Below are 25,586 nucleotides of genomic sequence, written 5' to 3' on the forward strand. Positions count from 1 at the left end.
TATCTATGACGTCTTCATAATATATATATATATATATATATATATATATATATATATCTCAAATTCGTTTCCCCTCATTCGTATCTTAAGAAAAATTTTAACTTTAAGGTTTCAGTTACATGAGTTTGAAGGAGAAATAAATGTCGACTCATTTGCTATTTCATAAAATGGAGGATAGAAGCAAGCGTATGGTGGGCTTAAGACAACAAAGGGTACTATTGAGAGTTCGAAGGGAGAAATAAGCATTGGTTCATTCCTTGAGTATGATTTTTCTTAAGGTACGAATGGGAGAAAGTTAATTGTGAGAAGTCGATCTCATTGATTTCTTCAGTTTAACCGACTCACATGGTTCTTAACATCCAGTTCGTCCTCTCTAATATAATATGGATCATTGTAAATTAGTATAGTTTAAGAGTAGCCAGATGAACAACGTTTGCACCAAAAAGGAAAAAGTTAAAAAATGTTACTCCCTCCGTTTTAATTTACGTAAACTCATTTGATTGGGCACGGAGTTTAAGAAAAAAGAGAAGACTTTTGAACTTGTAGCGTAAAATGAAGTACATATGTTTTGTGTGGCTATAAGTCATTGCATAAAGGCAAATTGTTTTCACATAGAGAAATAAGTCATTCTTTTTGGCACGGACTAAAAAGTAAATAAGTTCACATAAATTAAAACAGATGGAGCACTATGTAATATATTAAACAATATATTGCATATTGCATTTTTAATAAAAGAAAATATATAAAAGAGAAAAGTATAGAAAAGAAGAAGGTAATGTGGCAATGTGGATAGATAGGATGTTATCCAAGTCCACCAATAGTTTTAAGATACATGCCATGTCAGCACTGTCATCTGCCACATCAGAAAATCCTTCCTATCAAATTGCTGCATCAGATTGCAGATGTTTCCTGGAAATCCAATAGTAGATCAACACTTGGCACGTCTACATCCACCACATTAAGCATTTAGTGAATATCTCCACTCCAAATACCATCCTCAGTTTCTCAATTCTCATCATCAACAACTCTTCCTCTAACAACTGATCTCAGCCTCAACTTCCTCCGGCTCCACCGTTAGCCATGGCTGCAGCTACCTCCCTCTACGTCTCAGAAATGTTGGGAAGTCCGGTCAAGTTCAGCGGTGTAGCAAGGCCAGCTGCTCCTACTCCATCTTCACCTGCTACCTTCAAAACTGTTGCCCTCTTCAAAAAGAAGGCTGCTGCTGCCCCTGCTAAGAAGGCTGTTGCTATCGCCCCTGCTGACGAGGAGCTCGCCAAGTGGTACGGTGAGTAACATACTCCTTCCTTTTTTTTATATGACTGGTGTTTGACTGCGCTCTGAGCTTAAGAAAGAACATCAAAAGGACTTCTAGCACATGCCAAATGTATCGTTAGAATTTATGGTTGTACGAGCATATCATTTAGCAAAAACATGGCTCGATTTGGAGCACCAGAGTCAAAGTTCTTAATTTTGATCATGAAATTAGACAAAGATTTTTTAAAAAAATTTATGTATTTAGAAACTACATATATGTTTCAAAATACCTCAAATACTAATGTAGACGCGTAAATTGAAATGAGTATATAATTAAAGAATTTTCAAAAAAGAAATGTGTCATTCTTTCATTATCAGACAAAAAATGGATGAATAACATGTAAAATGAAACAGAGGAAGTACTCCATTACATTTTCTCTTTTTATTTTCCCTAATTAACTGCCTTCATAAGCTTGTTGCTGCTAATCCGTACGTACTACAATAATGTCAAATAGAACCTCTAGAGATTCCCAGTCCCTGTAGTCTCCGTTTTACAACTTCCCTTTTATTCATTTGCGTACACTCGATATCTAAATACTACTTACAGGACCTGACAGAAGAATTTTCCTACCCGACGGTCTCTTGGACAGATCGGAAATCCCCGAGTACCTGAACGGAGAAGTTCCCGGAGAGTAAGCCTCCTTAATCTTTGCATCTCTTTGCTAGAATTGCATACCAACATATACAAACTTGGAATGAAATTACGAGTATAATAAGTTTTCTGTATTTGTTGCAGCTACGGTTACGATCCTTTTGGTCTCAGCAAGAAGCCAGAAGACTTTGCTAAGTAAGTGCGGTGACACATTAATTAAGTATACTCTCAGCCAATTTCGTTCGTGTTGTTTGTGGAGAAAGATTCTAATGTTAATATGCTCGATCTACTGTAGATATCAGGCATATGAGTTGATCCACGCTAGATGGGCTATGCTCGGTGCTGCTGGATTTGTTATCCCTGAAGCCTTCAACAAATTTGGTGCTGACTGTGGTCCTGAAGCAGTTTGGTTCAAGGTATATATTTCCATCAATTGCACCTTACATTTCTTTAGGAATTTGAATTTACAAGGAGTATACAATACTTATTTCCTCGTGTCGGTGTCTAGACTGGTGCATTACTTCTAGATGGAAACACATTGAATTACTTTGGAAAGAACATTCCCATCAATCTTGTTGTTGCTGTCGTCGCGGAGGTTGTTCTTCTTGGTGGTGCTGAGTACTACAGAATTACCAATGGCTTGGTGAGCAGCTCCCCTTTACTTCTTCCTTCTGACTACTTTGCGACATTAATTTAGATCATATGTTGGCCTAAACTGGCCCAAAGATATTCTTATAGCATGTTTGGCCAAGTTTCTAAAATCAGCTTATTTTGAGAATTTTTTTTCTTAAAAGTGTTTTTTTTTTCAAAAGTACTTTTGGTTAAAAGCAATTTGTGTTAAGCTAATTAATTGGAAAAACACTTCTGAACAATAATTAGTATTTGACCAAGCTTTTAAAAAGTGTTTTTAAGTGTATTTTACTCGGAAGTGCTTTTGAAAAAAATATTTTTGGGAAGAAGCTACTTTTTTCTGTTTTTTCAAAATTGCTTCCGCTTCTATTCAAAAGCACTTTTGTTACTTTTAAAAGTCTGGCCAAACACTTCAACTTTGAAAAATATTTATAAAAAAAAAGTGTTTTTGGCTCTGGAGAAGCTTGGCTAAACAGGCTTTTAATATGGTGACCTAAACCGGTCCAAAGATACTCTTAATATTGTGATATTATCTGCTTTAGGCAAAATTGTACTGTATTCTCCAAAAGGCCTCATATCATTAGGAGTAGCCATACACCTCATATGCAGCTTCCTTTTCTTTTTAACTACCAATATGAGACTTTGATCACAATCCAGCAATATCATATGCTGATAATTAATTAGACTGTCGATTTAATAAATTGTGTTTTGGGGATGTAGGATTTGGAGGACAAGCTACACCCAGGTGGTCCATTTGATCCACTAGGCTTGGCAAAGGACCCAGACCAGGCAGCAATATTGAAAGTAAAAGAAATCAAGAATGGAAGACTAGCCATGTTTGCTATGCTTGGTTTCTTCATCCAAGCCTATGTTACAGGAAAAGGTCCAGTTGAGAATTTGGCTGCCCATTTGAGTGACCCCTTTGGCAACAACTTGCTCACTGTCATTGCTGGAACTGCTGAAAGAGCCCCCACTTTGTAATTTTTCAATTCGGCAATATGCTATACATTTTGATGCACTTGATCAGAGCTGTACTATGTGAAAAATTAAACCAGCTTGTAGTTCAAGACAAACTGTACTTAATTTCATAGAGCTCCAGTACTGGCCACATTCGTTCTTCAATATTCTAATCATATAACTTCGTTTCTCATATTCATTTCATATGTTCCTGTTTTGTTTGCTTAAACTGATACGACGGATTAATCTTTTAACAAAAGGCAAGACGTTAGTCTCTCATAGTTTGATGCTTCTATGAAATCACGCTAGTCCCATTCCATTTTCACTACAAGTACTCAATAACATCTCATATGATTCGTCACGCGATTTTCTGTTTTAACAATTATTTTAACTATTACGGGATTATGTCATTTCTAAAGAAAATATTTACTATAAAAAACAGCTTCTGCTGTTAAAAACTGGTATAATATATAAGTTAAGTTAGAGCTATACAAAAAATTAAGACAATCAAACTCTACCACCGCACATTAGAGATATGTAAGATTGCAAGAACAGAGATGTATCAACGCGCTAAGTATTTTCGACAGATTTTGATGGCACATACGTCAAGAATCTTAAAAATTATACTGAGTATTTTATTTTATCAACCATAAGTTGTCGAAATTAGAGCCGTCGGTAATTTCTCGGTATTGTTTGAAGTAGTGTTAAGAACTAAATTAAAACATTATATTTTAAAAAAGTTAAATTAGTTTTGTGCTTTAGTGCTAGTTTGTAAAACGTGATAGTGCCACTGATCTTAAATAAGGAACTAAGGGCTAGTTTTGTACAAGAGATAAGATGTATGGGTCAAAGTTTGTCTTTAGAATATTTGAGCCAAGATTTTACTAAGGGGAGATTCCCACGCCGTCGTTCATCTAAATGGCCCAAGCAGCGAAGTCTGTGGTCGAAGAGTCAACGAGAGTCATAGTCGAGGTGTCAACAATGGTCGAGGTCGAGGTCGAGTACCGTTGACAGAGCTGTAACGGCTAGTTTTTAAGATAGGATATTAAAGAGAATATTCTTGTGGATATTCTCTTCACTTGTACTATTAGGGTTTTTTTAGAAACATGTATAAATAGGAAAAGAGACAATTATAGGGGACATGTGAAACTCATTTGTAAAAGCACACACTTTGACTTGAGAAAGAATATCAGATCTCATTTGCTAAGATACAAACATCACATTTTCACTAAGATTCTCGTTTATACTTTTCCACCCGATCCAAGAATAATTCGAACAATCAAGGGATTGTCTATCACTCTTCATTGTCAGAAAGAAGATCCACTTATTCCATCATTTATTTGGTGAATCATCCCTCCTATTTACTTAAATGTCATTTATTGTTGTTCATTATAATTGAATGCTACATTATTGCTCTTGATTTCTAGGACATTTAGTATATGTTATTGCCACTGTCCGACCAGATCCATACAATATTTACTACTTCTTTAAAAATTCTATCTAAGGATATTATTGTTAACTAAGATTAACCCTTATTTACATAAATTTAATTATTTGAACCAAGATCTATATTTTTTGGTCAAATAATTTGGCGTCGCCTATGGGAATTTCTTAGTTAAATTTTTAGTTTCTTTTAGATCTACAATTGGCGCAAGTCACTAACGTCAAAAAATCCCAAGATCTCCCTTCTTTGTGTGTGCAAAATCCTACATGGCAGGTAACCGAAAGAAAAGGACGGGGATAATAGGTGGCTTCCCAAACAACCTCTTAAACGTCATCAATGAAAGCTATGAAATGATAGGTGAGGACACGATGCCCAGTGCGTCCCCTAGGCAAGAGTAGTCACAGCCCCCACACTGCAGCATAACCAAACCTAATGGGAAAGGGGCCTCCACGTCTGCAGAGGAAGGGACACCTCCAGCTGTGAAAAAACTCCTCGAAGCATGGATAACCGAATCGCTAACAAGCGTCCTCAATAAATCCGCTCCAGGCGCGACTGCAGAAACCGCGAGCACTTGCGCGATACAAAAACAGACGAGCAGTGCAACCAATCCCTCCCTTCAACGACATGTATAACTTACAATGTTACTGTTAGTGAAAGTGATAACGCCCTCACTGTCATTCTAAAAAGAATGGAAGAAATGGAAAATAAAAACAAGGCATTTCGAGACCAGATGAAAGAGCACCAAGAACGGGTTGATAAGATACCATGCGCTCTCCTAAGCTGCTACTAAAAAGAGATGCCGGTAGGTTCATAGAGCAGTCGTACGGTGATGACGTAGCCCCGCATGCCATACCAAAGACCTTCAAAATGCCACTCTACCTCAGGATATACGACGAAACGACTGATCCTGAAGATCATGTGACTCACTACGTCACCGCTGTGAAAGGAAACGACCTCGCCAAGGTACAAATGTCCTTCATTCTGCTGAAGAAATTTGGCGAAACCCTCACAGGAGGGGCATTAACATGGTATTCGCAGCTACCAGCCCGCTCTAAAAACTTTCGAAGAAATGGCCGATAAGTTTGTAATCGTCCATGTCGGAGTCAAGAAGGCTGATGGAAGAGTAAACGACATATTTTCTATCAGGCAATCCTTGGGTTAGGGACTTGATAAGTAGGGATTTTAGCCTATTAATTGCTCTCTTTTACTTGTGTTTTGGTCAAAAAATACGTAAAGGTATTCCCAAAAACTAACTTAATATGCTTGCTTGTAGGATTGTTCAAAATGAGCCAAAGGATCCATAATCAACTCATAAAGGAGTCAAAACTTGAACAAAAATTAAATATAGGCCAAAAGGTGTGGAATGCGGACTGCGACAAATAAGTGCGGCCGCGAAAGTATCAATACGGATGCGGCCATTATTTCGCGGTCCGCGATATGAAGAATCAGAGAGATGGTTTTTTGGGCACAAACATGAACGCGGACCGTGATAAGAAGATGCGGCCGCGAAAGTACCAGCGTGACCGCGATGGGAATTTTGCGGACCGCGGTTGCTAAGGTTTAGAGAGTGCATAATTCAAGTAACAATGAGAAGGGCGGTCCGCGTCAAAATTACGAGACCGCGGAAGTCTCTCACGCGGACGCGGTAGAAATTGCGCTGTCCGCGAAACAAGATTCAAACCAGGTCCAAATATGAAGAAATGTGGACCGCGATCAGAATTACGCGGCCGCGAAATCAAGTGTGCGGCCGCGAAACTTTCGTAAGGGTATTTTTGTCCAGAAATTTTAGCTTAGTATAAATAGATTTTTTTGTCAATTTTAGGTTATGTTATGTTTTTGCTGAGTACGTGAGACGACTAGGTTTACCTTTTTGGGCAATTTTGTACAAGATTTACTTTATAACATTAGATTTTCATCTTTTAATTTAGTATTATGGATTATATCTTCTCCTTATCTTTGATTTCTGCTATTACTATGAGTGGCTAGACTCATAGCTAGGGTTGTGACTCAACCCTAGTGTGGGTATTTAACGGGTCTTGAATGTCTATGGGTTACTGATATTTATCTTAGCTCTTGCTAGAATTATAGAATTAGTGGTTGCAAATACTGATTCATGCCTTTATGATTCGGTCTCTTCTTGAGAAAGAGGGATTAAGTCTGGAAAAACTAGGCTAACAAGGAATTGGGGTGAACTCAAGAAATTGATAGCCCCAATTAAAGGGTTAAACCTAGAGATAGTAATACCTGACTTGAGCTAATATCACATGACTTGCATGAATACCTAGTTGGACTTGAGAAAGCCAAATTGGGCAAAATCACTCAAACTATCGAGAGATATAGAGTGAATACTTGGGTGTGATGGCGATATTACGATCCCAAATTAATCAAGCTTGCCCTAGATTCTTACTACCCGTTAGATGTCTACCTAGGCGAAAGTCATTACCCTAGTCCTTTTAAACTCTTGAAAACCAACATAAAAAAATATTGTACTTAGATTTAATAATTTCATACAATAGAATAGAATTAGAAGTAGAATCAACACCATCAAGTTTGGAAGTGCAGTTAGGAGTAACGCACACATCTAGATTTAGATATAAACCTAATTCCAAATCAATTAACTCCCTATGGAAATAGATCCTGACCTTGTTGGGTAAAACTACATCAACCATCCTCGTTACTCAATAGTGGTGAAGGTTTGGACCCGATCAATTTTTGGTATCGTTGCCGGGGATTTAGACGGTCTTAGCTATATATCTAACTATTTGTGTGTTTTATTTTTCTTTCCTTCCGTTTTTCTAACTTTTGTGTGTCAATTGCTTTTAGGTACCAAATGGCTGTTAACGATGTCCTCGGACATATTCCTTAGGGGGAGGAGGTAGATGCAAATGAAGTGGATGAGGTTCATCTTAAACCTCAAGTACAAAGAAGAGGCCGCCCGCCTTATGACAACGTTCCAAACCCTCCCCCACCTCCTCCAAGGGCAGCACATCGGGTGTTGCCCAATGAAGGCTACGCAAGTGCAATTGTCCCGCCACGGATTCGAGCAGACAATTTTCAAATAACCAATATCATGCTTACTCTATTGGAACAAAGGGGTTTCTTCACCAGAGCTCCACATCAGAACGCATATAAGCATCTCAAAGGTTTTGTAGACACATGCTGGGGGAGCAAGCAGACTAATGTATCTGAAGACGCTTTGAGGTTGAGGTTTTTCCCTTTCTCACTTAGAGGGAAGGCTTTGGATTGGCTTGAAAGGCTACCCAACCATTCCATCACCACTTGGGATGAGTTGGCCGAGAAGTTCATAGCGAAGTTCTTTTCTCCGGGACATATGGAAACATTGAGAGATAAAATCCTTGCTTTTAAACAAGAGCCAAATGAACCGTTACATGAGATTTGGGAACGGTACCGGACAATGGACAAAGAGTGCCCCAACAATGATATGACTGAAGCAATGATCCAGCAAACCTTTTATAGGGGTATCAACACAACTAACCAGTGTGTGGTGAATCAGCTCGCAGGGGGTAACTTCATGAACATACCATATTCAGAAGCATGTGAAATATTAGATGAGATGGCGGACACCTCTTCAGCTTGGCAAAGTTGGGCCAACGTTCCTCAGGGTGACCCTAATGTTATCCACCTTCACAAGGAACTCCATGATCACGGACAAGATATAGCAGAGTTGACAACTACCATGAATCAGTTAGCCAAGGCGCAACTTCAGCAGGTTCAGGGGACAAAGCAAGTAAATGCCATGGAAGGAGTGAATGTAATGGTTAATAAGAAGAGACAAAGAGGTCAACAAGTTCAACACAATCAGGATCAATTTGAGCAAAGTGGTAGTGGGTACAACCAAGATGACTCTTATGACGATCAAAGTGAAGAGGTTCAATATGTGAACAATTACCAAGGTCAACGGAGCAATGCTCCAAATCAACAACAGTGGAGATCATATGGAAACAATCAAAATTGGGGCAACCAAGGCCCAGGGAATTGGAATAGTGGCAACAACAACAATCCGAACAAATGGGGGAACAACAATCAAAATTGGGGGAATCAAGGAAATAACCAAGGCAATTGGGGTGGCAACAATAATAGTAATTGGGGAGGCAATGGAAACCAAGGGGTTTGGAACAACAATAATCAAGGGAACCATGGGTCGGGCCCTCAAAGGCCCCCGATGTATCAACAACCCAACAACCCACTTCCATATCCGTCACAAGGGCAAAGTTCTTCTAACAATAAGATGGGACGGATATAAAGTATGTTCAAACAAATTATGGAAAGAAACGCCGATTCTTATGCCCAAATAGCCTCCCACAATACTTCTATCCGCAACTTGAAAGTACAAATGGGTCAAATTTCTCAAGCATTGAATACTCGCCCTAGGGGGCACTACCAAGTGATACGGTAGTAAACCCGAAGGGTGGGAACAATACAGGCCATGCTATGGCGGTGACCACAAGAAGCGGTAGAGGTGGAGATGCAAGTACCTCCATTCCAAAAAAGATTGTGAATAATGATTTGGTTGTGCAAGAAGATGATGAGATCCAAGCCAATGATGAGAACGTAAATGATGAAGTGAGGATAGACATTGATGACAACGTGGAGGAGATACAAAATGATGTGAACCCGTCTAGGGAACACGTGATAGACATACCGAAAATGGTAGTGCCCAAAGCCAAGGCCCCTTTGCCAAGGCCTCCTCCACCATATCCTCAAAGGCTTGCAAAGCAAAACAACAAGAACCAATTCAAGAAATTCATTGATATGATGAAAAGTTTGTCCATAAATGTACCTTTGGTTGAAGCTCTAGAACAAATGTCAGGATATGCCAAGTTCATGAAGGACTTGGTAACAAAGAAGAGGTCAATGAACTTTGAGACGATCAAAATGACACATCAAGTGAGTGCCATTGTGCATTCCATGGCTCCAAAGCTAGAAGATCCTGATGTCTTTACAATTCCATGCACTATCGGTAGTGCCAATTTCTCCAAAGCCTTGTGCGATTTGGGAGCAAGTATTAATTTGATGTCATATTCCGTGTTCAATACATTGGGGATTGGGCAACCAAGACCTACTTCCATGAGGTTGCAAATAGCGTACCGAACAATGAAGAGGCCATTGGGGATAATTGATGATGTGCTAGTTTGGGTCGACAAATTCATACTTCCCGCAGATTTTGTGATACTTGACTGTGAGGTTGACTATAAGGTGCCAATCATATTGGGGAGACCTTTCCTAGCAACAGGGAAGGAATTGGTTGATGCGGAAACTGGGGAGCTCACCTTCCGGGTGGGCGATGAAAAAGTTGTGTTCTACGTGTGCAAGTCAATGAGGCGGCCAAATAGCAATGAAGTATGCTCTTTTGTGGATCTAGTGACGGAGGTGATTGTTGATGACACGAGTGCTATGATCAATGTGGAAGACCCTCTGGACGCTGTGTTGTTGAATCAGGAGGATGATGAAAAGGCAGGCTTGATAGAATGTGAAAATGCTTTGCAAGGAATGGGATCCTACATATATGGACCCCGTAAACTTTCCTTGGACCTTGAGAACCGTAAGACTGTGCCAACAAAGCCCTCAATCGAGGAGCCACCAACATTGGAGTTGAAGCCCTTACCTTCACACCTCAGGTATGAGTTCTTAGGTGCTTGTTCCACATTACATGTTATTATTTCTTCGTGCTTAACTAACGTGCACGTAGATTCCACCCTAGCGGTACTTCAAAGAAGGAAGAAGGCAATAGGTTGGACATTGGCGGATATTCGGGGTATAAGCCCCGCCTTTTGCATGCACAAAATCATATTGAAAGAAGATGCAAAACCCTCCATGTAACATCAAAGGAGGTTGAATGAGGTCATGCAAGAGGTAGTCAAGAAAGAGATCATCAAGTAGCTAGATGCAAGGGTTGTGTACCCCATTTCTGATAGTTCATGGATTTTGCTGGTACAATGTGTCCCAAAGAAGGGGGCATGACTGTGATCACAAATGATAGAAATGAATTGATCCCCACAAGAACTGTCACTGGTTGGAGGGTATGCATGGATTATAGGAAGCTGAACAAAGTGACCCGCAAAGTCCATTTTCCATTGCCATTTCTTGACCAAATGTTTGATAGACTTGTCGGGCGTGCTTATTATTACTTTTTGGATGGGTACTCCGGATATAACCATATTCTCATTGCACCTGAAGACCAAGAGAAAATCATATTCACTTGTCCATATGGCACATTTGCGTTCTCAAGGATGCCGTTTGGTTTGTGTAATGCATCGGCTACTTTTCAGCGGTGTATGATGTCAATATTTACGTATATGGTGGAGGACTCCCTCGAGGTGTTCATGGATAATTTCAGTGTTGTGAGGGATTCATTTGAAGAATGCTTGGATAATCTTGACAAAGTGTTGGCCCGATGTGAAGAGACCAACTTAGTGCTTAATTGGGAAAAGTGCCACTTTATGGTCGAGGAGGGCATTGTCCTCGGCCATAAGATCTCAAAGAATGGTATTGAAGTGGACAAAGAAAAAATTGAAGTGATTTCAAAACTCCCGCCTCCTACTTCTGTCAAGGGGGTGAGGAGCTTTCTTGGTCACGCAGGGTTTTACCGAAGGTTCATAAAGGATTTCTCAAAAGTGGTGAACCCCTTGTGCAAGTTGTTGGAAAAAGATGCAAAGTTTGTGTTCAATGATGATTGCATGAAAGCTTTTGAGCTTCTCAAGTATAGATTGACTACCACTCCTATCATTACCGCACCTAATTGGAGCTTACGATTTGAGCTCATGTGCGATGTTAACGACGTTGCGGTAGGAGCGGTTTTGGTGCAAAGGATCAATAAGATATTTCATCCGGTTTATTATGCAAGCAAAACAATGAACGACGCACAAGTCAACTATACGGTGACCGAGAAAGAGTTATTAGCCATTGTCTTCGCCATGAAAAAATTCAGGTCGTACCTCATGAGTGCCAAAGTGATTGTGCACACCGATCACGCGGCACTTCATTACTTGATGACCAAAAAGGACTCTAAGGCTAGGTTGATGAGATGGGTTCTTCTTCTACAAGAGTTTGACCTTGAAATCATAGAGCGAAAAGGGAGTGAGAATCAAGTGGCGGACCATTTGTCCCACTTGGAAGAGGAGGGGAGGCCCCATGATAGCCTCGAGATTAATGATTTATTTCTGGATGAACAACTCCTCTCCGTGTCTGTGACTGGGATACCTTGGTTCGCCGATGTGGCTAACTTTCTTGTGACCGACATTGTCCCGAATGAGCTCTCTTCAAACCAAAGGAATAATCTCAAACGGGACTGCTTGGATTATTATTGGGACGAGCCATATCTTTTCAAAATTTGCAACGATGGTGTTATCCGGCGATGTGTTCCAGAAGAAGAGCAATTGAGTATTCTTGGAGCTTGTCATTCCTCGCCCTATGGTGGTCACCATGGTGGGGCGAGAACTGCTACAAAGGTCCTAAGTTGTGGATTCTATTGGCCCACACGCTAGCGAGCTTGTTAGGTGTTGTGATGAATGCCAAAGAGCTGGTGGAATTTCCAAGAAGAATGAAATGCCCCTCACCACTATTCTTGAGATTGATATTTTCGATGTGTGGGGCATCGATTTTATGGGGCCATTTGTGAGTTCATGTGGGAACACTTATATTCTGGTTGTTGTTGATTATGTTTCCAAATGGGTTGACGTTGTGGCTTTGCCCAACAATGAGGCACGAAGTGTGGTGGCTTTCTTAAAGAAAAATATCTTCACAAGGTTCGTCACCCTAAGGGCTATCATTAGTGATAGGGGTTCTCATTTTTGCAACAAAGCCTTCGACACTTTACTTTCTAAGTATGGTGTCAATCATAAGGTGTCAACCCCTTATCACCCACAGGCTAGTGGACAAGTTGAGGTCTCCAACAGAGAGATCAAGAGCATATTATCCAAGACTGTCAATGCAAATCGGACTGATTGATCAAGGAAACTTGACGATGCTTTATGGGCCTATCGTACAGCTTACAAGACTCCAATTGGTATGTCTCCGTACCGGTTGGTATTTGGGAAAACATTCCATCTTCCGGTTGAATTAGAGCACAAGGCCATGTGGGCGCTGAAGAAGTTGAACCTTGAATAGGATGTAGCTGCCAATCTCGGGGTAGAGCAACTAAATAAACTTTATGAGTTCCGGTTCCATGATTATTCCAGCTCGTCCTTGTATAAGGACAAGATGAAGTACTTACATGACAAATATATTCGGAACAAAGAATTCAATGAGGGTGACTTAGTTCTTCTATTCAACTCTCGGTTACAGATGTTTCCGGGAAAACTCAAGTCAAAGTGGAGTGGCCCTTTTGAAGTGGTGCATGTAACTCCATTTGGTGCTCTCGATTTGAAAAACAAAAATGGTGAAATCTTTAGATTCAATGGGCACCGAGTGAAGCATTACCTTGGCAAGATTGATGATAGCCACGTAGTGGCCTTGATCCGTTTCAAATGATGATGGTAACATGCGTCGTGCCGCGACGTTAAATCAGGCGTTCTTGGGAGGCAACCCATGTGTTTTTCTTTCTTTTGATTTTCTTCTTAGATTAGGCATTGTTTTGGATTAACTGGTTGTGAAGTATATGTAGGAACTGGTTGTGCAGTGCAGTATTTTGACATGGAAAAATTTGACTATGTGTTGGAAGTTCGCGGACCGCGCCCAAAAATTTTGCGGTCCGCGTGAGCATTTTGCGGCAGCATATTTTTGTCCACGGACGCGTACTTGGAAAGAGAAAAATGCCAACTCTCTGAAGTTGGACTGTCAAAAACCCTTCAGAGATCGCGGCCGCGCTCCAATTTTTGCGGGCCACATTGATTTTTGCGACCGCGGATCGCGCCCAAGTGCTTGAAGCTGGTATACATAAGGTAACATAGCGCAGACCGCGATAGAATTTCGCGGCGGCGCTCAGGTAAGGCGGTGGGTTCCATAGTTGATTAGTATAAATAAGGGTTCTTTAAATATTTTACAGTTTTCGAACACTAACGTTTCACGGCACAAAAAAAAAGCACTGTTCATCTCATCCTGCTCTCAATTTTCATCTCACATTAAGAGTTCATTTCGTACTACTATTTTACAATTGGTATGTTCAATTCCATGATGTGATTTTATCTTTTTCTTTTCTTTTCTCTTTGTTTTAATTTTGCTTTGTTAGTTAGGGTTAGATGGGTTAGATGCATGCCATGATCTCAAATTAATGCTTAATTGATACTTAAATACATGTGGGTAGTGTTTATATGCCTAATGGGGACTGGGGTTAGTAACTTTGCATGGTTAATTGAACTAACTTTTGCACACTTAGTGAAAACCCTAGTTATCAGTGTTCTTAGTACCGATATTATTGGAATTTCGCGACCACAGTCCATTTTATGTGGCCCGCGATAAGGTAGGCGGCCACGTTTATTTTTTCTCGGTCCGCGCTACTCCAGCTTTTAGTTACTGATTGATTGATAAGAGTTCGCGGCCGCGGTCACTTTTACGTGGTCCGTGGTTGGTCCTTCACGGCTGCGTTCAAGTTTTCGCGGTCTACGTTTGTGAACTCCAAAGAGTCTGTTAATTGCCTTTGCGGCCGCATTCACTTTTACGCGGTTCGTGATTGGTCATTCAAGGCCGCATATAATTTTTTGCGGTTCACGTGTGTCTAAGATCAGAGAGTCAGTAGTCTGAACCTGACCTCTTCGCGGCCGCGTCCACTTTTTTACGGACCGCGATGGGCATTCCGCGGCCGCGTCCACTTTTTTGCGGTCCGCGATGCCCTGTTTTGAGAACCACTATTGTTCATTTCATCTGTACTTCTTTAAGGCATGATTGAACCCCAATTCTAATTATCTTTCACTAATTGTGTGTTGCAGAAAATGGTGCGATCTCGTGAAGGAGCAGACAAATCAAAAGGGAGGGCAGAATCCTCCTGAGGCCGGGGCAAAGGAAAGCAGGCTTTGCCCTTAGCAGCTCAAAGAATTATAAGCAAAAAGAAAACCCTCACTAGACCTCCTGTCGATTCATTAGACACAAGTGAATATCTCCCATCCCGGGAGATTTCTGAGGGGGAATCTACACAACCTTGACAAGAGGCCCAATCACAACCCTTTTGCCTAATCGATGAAGCTACCTCCTCTTCTGGGTCGTCTAATGGCTCAGAGGGAGGTAGTGAGGCATCAGAGCCATCTTCCCCACTTGCTGCAACTCTGGCCTCAACAACTGCTCCTATCAATGTAGATGAGGATGACGAGGTCCCGGATGATGGGAGATGGGGTGATACCAATGTGGGTGGTCTTGCTAGATCAAGGAAACCCGAGGTATGGGCGGATAGATTCGTGAGTGATAAAGCATACCTCAAATTCCAGAAATGGTGGCCCCAAAGGTCGCTCACCCTGGAGCGACAGTTTATAGACAGAGATCTCCTTCCCCACAATCCGAATATCAAGAGACAGTTTGAGGAGAGAAAAGGGTGGAAGTACTTCACCAGCAAGGTTCCGGAGATGTCAAGGAGTTCTACGCAAATTTTGCCCACATCAAAAAGGTCACCACTGTGACAAAGGTACGAAACTTGAAGATACGGTTTGATGACGCCACCTTGAACATATATGCCGGTTTTGAGGATGGGGAAGCTGTACAATATTTGGAGAAGATGGCCCTAGATGAAGCATCCCGGCCTTGTCTAGCAGAAGTAATAGCCATTCCATGGACAACACCGGCCTGGCTCAGAGATGGAGTCCCAATCGCCAGAAACACCCTCAACTTTGAAGCCAAAGGGTGGTGCACATTTGTATGCAGATGCCTTGATCCTAGCCATCATGATAGTGACATTCCATTCTCCCGGGCGATTCTAATAGCTTCCATTATGGCGGGGTATCCAATCAATATGGGGAACCTCATGTCCCACCACATCTCCAAAGGAACCGAAAAAAAAGAAAGGTCCTACCCCTACCCCAACTTCATCTTACGTATCTCGAGGACCAAGGGGTAGAGGGGAGGCACTATGACACGAAGGTGAAGCCGATGAGACCTTTCTCCTGGTATAGCTTCCAAGGACCGGACAACCCTAAATCAAAGGGTAAAGCCACTACCTTCACTGGCCAGTCTGAATAGCCAGAGGTAGTGGCCACCGGGTCAGAGCCTTCCACAGTAGCGGGACCTTCAGCTGCCATGCCTCATCCTTCCTCCGGGCCATCCATCACTGTGACACTATCTGTGACCGCATCTTCTACTTACCCCCAGACTGCAATGCGGGTTTCTTAGACCTTATCCAACATCAACAACTGGATGCAGGCAGCTACATCAAAACTGTTTGTTTTATCTAGTGCATTAGCAGCACAGTCAGCCCTAGCACAACTTCAGGTACCTCCATCAGTGAAGGATTCATTGACGGAGCTTCTGGCCAACCAGAAGAAGCTCCTGGACAACCAAACGAAGATCTTGGAACTTTGGATACTCATGGCAAGGTGATTAAGGATCTGGGCAAGCAGGTAAAGAAGATGAGAAAGACTCAGGCCTCAAAGGAGTCAGTGGAGAAGCTGAAGAGGGAGATAGAGAAGTTCACCTCTGCTGGTGATATCCCACTTGACTTGCTTATAGGGGAGACTGCCCCAGTAGCACAAGCAGCAGAGCATGAGGCAGACAAAGCTCCAGTTAGAAGATTTGTGGTCCCCCAGTTAGAGGATTTGGAGATCTAGTTAGAGAACCCGTAGGGAGCTGATGATCCTATGCAGTCCGAGGACCCCACTCATGTGCCTGACCTCATGCAGCCAGAGACCACATAGGGAGTTTTCTTTACTCTCTAACTCTTCCCTGATCTTATTTTGATATTAGCATTGAGGACAATGCTATCTTTTATTTGAGGTGGTGGTCCATTTTGAGTTGGTTATGATTTGATGACATTGGTATGTAATAATTATGATACTATTTTTTCTTTACCTTTATTTATCATTAGTTTCACTTTCGTTATTTTTCACTTTTGGTATGTGTATAACTTTATCATTCGATGTAGATATTCATTTCCATTTTGTATATATATATTCGTGTCACTCCATTATTGTACATATTCATTTTACTTTCCGTAGTTTACTCCATAACTTCTTTCATATTTTTCCTTAATAGCTGATCTTCTTATTTCCTTTAGTAGCTTATTTTTTTAGTTTTTAGCTTCTTTTTACATTCTGCGTGATCAATAAGCCTTTGGTTTTCTTAACGCCACGGTTCTTTCCAAAGGTGGATGTTGTGTGAACTGGGTGGCTCTTCCCAACGATGGATGGCGTGACAACCTTCTTAAGGGATCGAGTCTGTTTTCTTTTTGTTTTGGTGTATATAGTAGTAGTAATGAATAAATGTGTCTCAAGCAGGCTTCACTTGGTACTAATACATTTACCTTCGACCTCATGGTTAGAGACAAGTTGATTGGCAGAGATTAGCTCTAGTTGTGACCTTTAGACTCTTGCGTTGGCTAAAACAATAATCGAGTGGTTTCCTTGAGCCATTTGTGATTTTCAATCTTAGCTAGGGTTGTTGTGGGCCCTCGACTCTGTTCTCTTTAACAATCCAACGGCTTGAGAGGTGAGGTATTGAATTGCAAGTCCATGTCCCGTGCCAATAAGTCTAGAACTTGCCCTGAATGTTTGTCTAGGCGAAATTCTAAGTGTAGCTTGACTTGAGAAATGATTTTAGGCTCTCCTTGGTCCAAGTTGAACTTTGAAAGCTTCCGTAGCCTACCAATATGATATCCCTAGTCAACTCCTTTGAGCCTAAGCCTTTTTTATTCAATATCCACATTACAAGCCTTTATCCGTCCTATAATGACCCTCTCTTGGTACCCAATCTTTCCTTAGCATTCATGATAAACAATTGGCAAAAGCATAAGTTTGGGGGAGAGATGAGTAAATTGAAAGTGATAAAAGGTTCAAAGAAGAAAAAGAATTATTAAAAAAGGAAAGGCAAAGAAAAGGAAGAAAAGCCAAAAAGAAAGAGAAGGTTGAAGGGATTCAAAGAACATAATGATGAAAGGCAAGGAATGATGAGAAAAGGAGAAAAATGTTTGTCATGAGTAAGAAAGAGTGACGGTTTGTCTCTCTAGTTCCCCTAAGGAAGAAGAAAAATGACTCAAAAAGTCAAGACATTATGAGCCGAAATGAGAAAATGGAGTGCTTAAGGAAAGATGAAATCATCATAGTTCGTTATGTCCTACCTTGATCCAAAAGACTTCATTACATTCCTGCTAAAGCCCTATATGATTTCAAGTTGAGTGAGCTTACATTAGTGGTGATTTATATAAGGGGCAAGCTTATGGTACTTAGAGCCGGACTTGTGGCATTCTTTTGAGAGTGATGAGCGCACTTCTTCACAATCCTTGTTTTGAGGGTTACATTCTAAAAAGTGAGATTTGCTCATGGAGAGTAGAGGAGGAGGAGTTTGGGATCCACAATGACCTACATGAGAGAGTGAGCTTCCTTGATGAATTGGGTCAACTCTTGATGCTCTAGTGTCACATTAGAACTATGGAACTCAAAAGGGCATAACACGACGTTGTTGTAATTCATTTGTGTTGAGGGTAATTGTTAGTCCCAATTGATGCCTGATGAAGTCACCTTAGGCCAACTGAAATATTCTTTTCTTTTTCTTGTGGAGGTGAGAATTATATTATTTGCTTGAGGACAAGAAAAAGCTTAAGTTTGGGGGAGTTGATAAGTAGGGATTTTAGCCTATTAATTGCTCTCTTTTACTTGTGTTTTGGGCCAAAAATGCGTGAAGGTATTCCCGGAAACTAACTTAATATGCTTGCTTGTAGGGATTGTTTAAAATGAGCCAAAGGAGACATAATCAACTCATAAAGGAGTCAAAACTTGAACAAAAACCAAAACTGGGCCAAGAGGTGTGAAACGCGGACCCCGACAAATAAGTGTGGCCGCGAAAGTATCAACGCGGACGCGGCCATTATTTCGCGATCCGCGATATGAAGAATCAAAGAGATGGTTTTTTGGGCACAAATATGAACGCGGACCACGACAAGAAGATGGCCGCGAAAGTACCAGCGCGACCACGATGGGAATTTCGCAGACCGCGATTGCTAAGGTTCAGAGAGTGCATAATTCAAGCAAAAATGAGAAGGACGGTCCGCGTCAAAATTACGCGGCCGCGGAAGTCTCTCACGCGGACGCGATAGAAATTACGCGGACCGCGATTAGAATTACGCGGCCACGAAAGCAAGTGTGCGGCCGCGATCAGAATTACGCGGTCGCGAAACTTTCGCAGGGGTATTTTTGTCCGAAAATTTTAGCTTAGTATAAATAGATCTTTTTGTCAATTTTAGGTTATGTTATGTTTTTGCTGAGTACGTGAGATGGCTAGGTTTACCTTTTTGGGCAATTTTGGACAAGATTTAATTTATAACATTAGATTTTTATCTTTTAATTTAGTATTATGGATTATATCTTCTCCTTATCTTTGATTTCTGCTATTACTATAAGTGGATAGACTCATAGCTAGGGTTGTGACTCAACCCTAGTATGGGTATTTAATGGGTCTTGAATTTTAGGGCTTGAATGTCTATGGGTTAGTGATATTTAGCTTAGTTCTTGCTAGAATTATAGAATTAGTGGTTGCAAACACTGATTCATGCCTTTATGATTTGGTCTCTTGTTGAGAAAGAGAGATTGAGTTTGGGAAAACTAGGCTAACAAGGAATTGGGGTGAACTCAAGAAATTGATAGCCCCAATTAAAGGGTTAAACCTAGAGATAGTAATACCCGACTTGAGCTAATATCACATGACTTGCATGAATACCCAGTTGGACTTGAGAAAGTCAAATTGGGCAAAATCACTCAAACTATCGAGAGATATAGAGTGAATACTTGGGTGTGATGGCTATATTACGATCCCAAATTAATCAAGCTTTCCCTAGATTCTTACTACCCGTTAGATGTCCACCTAGGCGAAAGTCACTATCCTAGTCCTTTTAAACTCTTGAAAACCAACATCAAAAATATTGTACTTAGATTTAATCATTGCATACAATAGAATAGAATTAGAAGTAGAATCAACACCATCATGTTTGGAAGTGCAATTAGGAGCAACACACGTATCTAGATTTAGATATAAACCTAATTCCAAATCAATTAACTCCCTGTGGAAATCGATCCCGACCTTGTTGGGTAAAACTGCATCGACCATCCTCGCTACTCTATAGTGGTGTAGGTTTGGACCCGATCAGGACTAAAGGACTTCCTCGCCTGGTTCAACCGAGTAAGGATGACTCTACCAAACGTATCTGAAGGGATAGCGGCCGCAGCCTTCCAGAAGGGGCTTAGCAGAGATAGTTCAAGAGCAACTAGAAAACTATTGAGCTGATTGATGAACTATCCTCCGACCACTTAGGACGAAATCCACAATGCTTATTGTGCCGAGATCCGAGCAGATGAGGACGACCTCAATGGGCCGACTCACCGACTAACCTTGGTACAAGCTGAATCCAGAAAAGATCGAAGAGACATCGCCAGAAGAGATCATCCAATTCCGAGACCTAACAAGGAACGACATCAACCATATATCAGGACGGCCGCTGCACCCTCCCTCCGCTACGAAGAAGGCCCGCCCAATCCAAGGACGGGAACTCATCGGAACAAAAGTGGTATGCCTCCCTTATTATCTACTCAAAGTTTTTGTGTGTCACATGCAGAGATCGTTTACGCTCTGGAGAAACTTGGACTGAAAGTAAAGTGGCCGCCAAATATGAGATCAGACTCGAACACCAGGAAGTACGACGCTCTCTGTGAGTTCCACCATGAATGTGGGCACAAAAACCGAAGATTGCATCGCCCTCAGACAGGAAGTCGTAAACATGTTACGGCAAGGGAACCTCAAAGAACTGTTAAGCGATAAGGGGAGGACCAACTTCGCCATCGGCCCTCAACCGTAATTTAACAAAAGGTTGTGTTCGACTCCGCTCGAACAAACATCTATCGGCCCTCGGCCGCAATCTAATGAAAGGTTGTGTTCGACCCCGCTTGAACAAACACCTATCGACCCTCGGCCGCAGTTTAATGAAAGGTTGTTTTCGACCCCCCTCGAACGAACACCTATCGGCCCTCAGCCACGATCTAACAAAATGTTCCGCTCGACCCCACCCGAGCAAACACCTACCGGCCCTTGGCCACGATCTAACGGAATGTTTCGCTCGACCCCACTCAAGCAAACACCTGCCGGCCCTCGGCCACATCTAAAACAAAAATGCGTAATCAGCTCTAAGGCCACGACCAGCTAAAAGATAACACCAACGAGGGAAAATAACAAAACAGGCAAAAAATAGAAGCAAAAAAACATACAAATACAGAAAGTAAATCACGGGAAGGGAAAAGATGCAGAGAATAACTTTGATATTTCATACTTAAACATTTTACAAAGGCCCATGAAAACGCCGGCAAATATAGACAAAAATTTACAAGGCAAAAATAAAACTATTGATCGCCACCATCACGATCTTCAGTGCCTTCACCACCTTGGCCACCGATGCCCTTGCCATATCGATCCCCCTCACTATCGCCGCCTTTAGGATAATCTATATCATACCAGGCGTCCCCTTCATCCTCCCCTTCACCGACCTCAGGCGTAGCAGGATCATATCCCCAAGAAACTCGAGCTTCATGAGCCTTAACGCGAACACCTTCGAGGGAAGCCTCCGAAACGGATCCCGCCGCATACATATCTCGGAAGACATCCAACTGAGCCTCGGCGTGAATTCATTCCTTATATAATTTTCGAGGAACATTGTGAAAAATCTGAAGTACGGGAAGACGAGGGCTGTGCAAGCAGTTGGGCTTTCTCAGCTTCCAAAGCGGCCACCCGGTCATGAAGGATAAAGTTATCCTTTTCCAGCTCCCTAATCCTCTCCTCTAGTCGATCTTCTTTAGCTTTCGCCGTGGACTGGTCATTCTCCCACTCGGCCCGAAGGGTCCTGATCGCCAACTCAAGCATCTCCGACTTCCTCCGAGCATCCAAATGGGAGAATTCTGCCTTCTCAAGCTCACTATTCTTCTCAGCGACTTCACCATTAAGGGCCTCCAGCTGAAGCCGACATTTTTCTAACTGCCCCCACAACTCGACTAATTGCGCTTGAAGGTCACTGCATTGAGCCGCCACACCCCTACTGACCTCAAGCTCCTCTTCCATACCCCTCAACGTCCCCTCAAGGACGCTACACTTCTCGATGACTTTCACCATCTCATCATCCTTCTCCTTCAACTCATCGTGAAGGGACTGCATATTGCCGCCTTCACGAAATCGCCTACGAAACTCTCGATACTTGACGCAATACTCAAAGTACTTATTTTTCAACCTCACAAATATTTCTCTACGCCTCTCCTCCCTCCGGGAGCTCTCAATCTCCAAAATCATCGTCTGCAAACACAAAAAGTAAAAGAGTAAGTTAGAAACGAAGATGCCCTAAAAGAAAAACAAAGACAAAAAAGAGGAGATGGACAAAACACCAAACACTCACTCTAAGAGAAAGATCGGCAATAATCCTCGACAAAGCGCCGTCATCTAACTCTTTGAGGGTCTTACCCTCTATCTCGGAACAAAGAGGGCCTAGGGCAGGGACTATGTCTTCGGTGTTCTTCAGTAAGTCACGATCCATAAGGATCGCAATGGTCCTCATAGACCACTCCAACCTTCTCTCAAGTTGGGTAAACCCTTCCTCCATAATCTTTAGGTCGTTCGCGTAACGTCTGAACCCGACTCATCGCCGTCCTCAGTGACTCCTTTCTCTCATTGGCCGGCAAAGAAGTATTAGCAGCTGATCGGGAAGTCGATGCCTCCTCTCGCCTCGAAGTATCGAGAACGTCAGCGGCCGGCCCTTCTGCCTCCGTCACCGTAGAAGGAAGGGGCATATACACGCCGGCTTCTGCCAACCTCGGAATCTCGTACCCCAGCTTGATATCATCTCCGATGAGAATGGTCGTCATCTCGCGCAGCGAAAAATTACCCTTCATTAAGTCAACGGTCTGGGTGACCCTGTCGCTAGTATCTACAGACCTCTTTTTACAAGCCACCAAATCCCCATCACCATGCAAAGGCTCCTCGTCCTCATCGATAATATGGAATAACAGAGGAGACGAGGTTTCCTCGGCCGAATGAGAGATAGATTCAGAAGTAACCACTGTCGAAGAAGGGACCAGAGCCCGAATATAAGCAGTCGCAGTCAAAGAAGGGGTTGGAGCCGAGGACGTAGCGACTTTGCTTTTTCGGAACGCGGGGGCGGGAGCTTTCAACCTCCTCGAAGATCCCCTGGCCGAAGCTAGGAAAAACACAGGAAAAGGGGAAGGTCAGCAAAAGCAAACGAAAAGAAAAAAGAACTAAGACATCAATAATAAAGGGAACTTACCAGCCGAGGGGAGAGAAGGCCCAAACTTCTTGAAGAAACTGGACCACTCACGGATCCCTACGATGTGAGGGAGGAGCCGACCAACCAGTTAAAAATGTCTTCGACCAAAGGAGAAGGCGAGGTCTTGGCTGCATGAGAAAAAGGCATGAAGTCAAAGACCAAGACCAAGCACGGGAGAAAACACAGACACCTACATACGAGGAAATTAGGTACTTACGAGTACAATTCCACGTCCTCGGTTCTGATGAAGAAGAAGTTGAACCAGAATTGGCGGTTAGCTTTGTCATCCATCTTCACCACCAGGCACTTGCCTCCTCGGTGGCGAAGGTTCAACATCGTTCCCCTATAAAAGCTGGGGGCGAACAAATGTATTAAATGCCGATTAGTCAGTTCGACCTCAGCTAGCTCGGCAAATTTGGTAAGCATCAATATAAGCTTATAAACGTAAGGCGCAAGCTGAGTTGTGCAAACGTCGTAATAGTGACAGAATTCCTCCGCCAACGAAAGGAGAGGAAGAAAGTAACTGACTTGAAAAGGATAGGCGTAGAAGGCATAGTACCTAGGACAATGGACCTGCACCGTATCCCACCCAGGCGGGATTAATTCGACGTAATCGGGAAGGACGAACTTGGTCTTAAGTTGTCCCAATTCCTTCTCCATCATCGCTGATCGAAAGGCTCCAGGGTCAGCATAAGGTGATTTGGAGAAATCATACCTAGTATCAAGGTTGCGAGGAATTATCTCATCCACCAACTGGAAACTTCTGTCCTCGGTGACAATGGGAACATTCTCCTCATGGGGGGGGACACCATCGCCAAAGGGATCACATCACTTCCCTCGCTAGACTCAGAAGGCATATTAGACATGTTTTGAAAAAAGAGAGAGAAGTATCGAGCAATGAAGAACTGAGAGTAATACATATCACTGGAACAGTGAGGAGAAGTTTAAGCCAAGGAAAGAGCAAGAGAGTAATATAGGGTTTCAAAACAACAGAAGACTCAAAACTTTAAAATCGCACCCAAATACCTCTATTTATAAGGATCTTGGCACCAGGACCGAAAACGGTTCATCATTACTGGTACCGGAACCGAAGCGGCAGGATCAATCAGGGGTCACACGCGAAACAAAGCAATGAATCGAGAATATGCGTCATAATGACGCATGACGTCATGATGTCATCCTAATTCGTGGACAACATAACTCCAACGAATTGACCGGAAAATCGAAGCGTTTGAAATAAGCGGCCCACGTAGGGCCACGTTGCCAGTTCGCCGTAATCACCATGACCTGCACAACTCGCTCGATTGTTTCGACCACAACGAACAAAATCCACTCATTGACCCCGCTTGAAGTCGGCCTCAATAAGCGGAAGGACTAACTGTATGAGTCAAAATTCGTCTTTAGAATATTTGAGCCAAGATAGTATTAAAGGAAGAGTTCTCAAGCCATCGTTCATCTAAATGGCCCAAGAAGCATCGAAGTATGTGGTCGAAGAGTCAATGAGAGTCGTAGTCGAGGTATCAACAATGGTCGAGGTCGAGGTCGAGTACCATTGAGAGAGCTCTAACTGCTATTTTTCAAGATAGGATATTAAAGAGAATATTCTATTGGATATTCTCTGCACTTGTACTATTAGAGATTTTTAGAAACATGTCCCATATAAATAGGAAAAGAGACAATGATAGGGGACATGGGAAACTCATTTGTAAAAGCACACACTTTGACTTGAGAAAGAATATCATATCTCATTTGCTAAGATACAAACATCACATTTTCACTAAGATTCTCGTTTATACTTTTCCACCCGATCCAAGAATAATTCGAACAATCAAGGGATTGTGTATCACTTTTTTTTGTCAGAAAGAAGATCCACTTATTGCATCATTTATTGGGTGAATCATCCCTCATATTTACTTAAATATCATTTATTGTTGTTCATTATAATTGAATGCTACATTATTTGCTCTTGATTTCTAGGATATTTATTATATGTTATTGCCACTGTCCGACCAGATCCACACGATATTTATTGCTTCTTTAAAAACTCCATCTAAGGATATTATTGTTAGCTAAGATTAACCCTTATTTACATAAATTTAATTATTTGAACCAAGATCTATATTTTTTGTCAAACATAAGAGATAATTAATTTCGGAATTAAATTTGAGATGAGTTTATCCCACGTTTGGTTGGGATAAAATCGCGGTATAACTAATCCTAAGATTAGTTATCCCGAGATTGTAGTGCTA

At 41.9% G+C, this 25,586-nt stretch overlaps 3 protein-coding genes across 3 annotated transcripts; 2 read left to right on the forward strand and 1 right to left on the reverse strand.

Annotated features, from left to right (window-relative positions):
* The first annotated feature begins 911 nt into the window (after positions 1 to 911).
* On the forward strand, positions 912 to 3,686 carry LOC104108877 (chlorophyll a-b binding protein CP26, chloroplastic). Its single transcript, XM_009618018.4, has 6 exons — positions 912 to 1,285; positions 1,862 to 1,946; positions 2,051 to 2,101; positions 2,202 to 2,322; positions 2,415 to 2,549; positions 3,257 to 3,686. Exons 1-6 carry the CDS (start codon positions 1,081 to 1,083, stop codon positions 3,515 to 3,517), a joined length of 858 nt encoding a protein of 285 aa, XP_009616313.1. The 5' UTR covers positions 912 to 1,080; the 3' UTR covers positions 3,518 to 3,686.
* A 4,825-nt stretch (positions 3,687 to 8,511) lies between these two features.
* Positions 8,512 to 12,442, forward strand: LOC138894720 (uncharacterized). Its single transcript, XM_070179448.1, has 6 exons — positions 8,512 to 8,851; positions 9,382 to 9,608; positions 9,789 to 10,576; positions 10,996 to 11,354; positions 11,538 to 11,900; positions 12,003 to 12,442. Exons 1-6 carry the CDS (start codon positions 8,512 to 8,514, stop codon positions 12,440 to 12,442), a joined length of 2,517 nt encoding a protein of 838 aa, XP_070035549.1.
* A 9,259-nt stretch (positions 12,443 to 21,701) lies between these two features.
* On the reverse strand, positions 21,702 to 22,611 carry LOC138894721 (uncharacterized). The gene is made up of 2 exons (XM_070179449.1): positions 22,453 to 22,611; positions 21,702 to 22,352 (listed from the first exon to the last, which is right to left on the reverse strand). Exons 1-2 carry the CDS (start codon positions 22,609 to 22,611, stop codon positions 21,702 to 21,704), a joined length of 810 nt encoding a protein of 269 aa, XP_070035550.1.
* Positions 22,612 to 25,586: the final 2,975 nt, after the last annotated feature.

The sequence above is a fragment of the Nicotiana tomentosiformis genome, chromosome 6, assembly GCF_000390325.3.
Source record: "Nicotiana tomentosiformis chromosome 6, ASM39032v3, whole genome shotgun sequence".
NCBI classification, from domain to species: domain Eukaryota; kingdom Viridiplantae; phylum Streptophyta; class Magnoliopsida; order Solanales; family Solanaceae; genus Nicotiana; species Nicotiana tomentosiformis.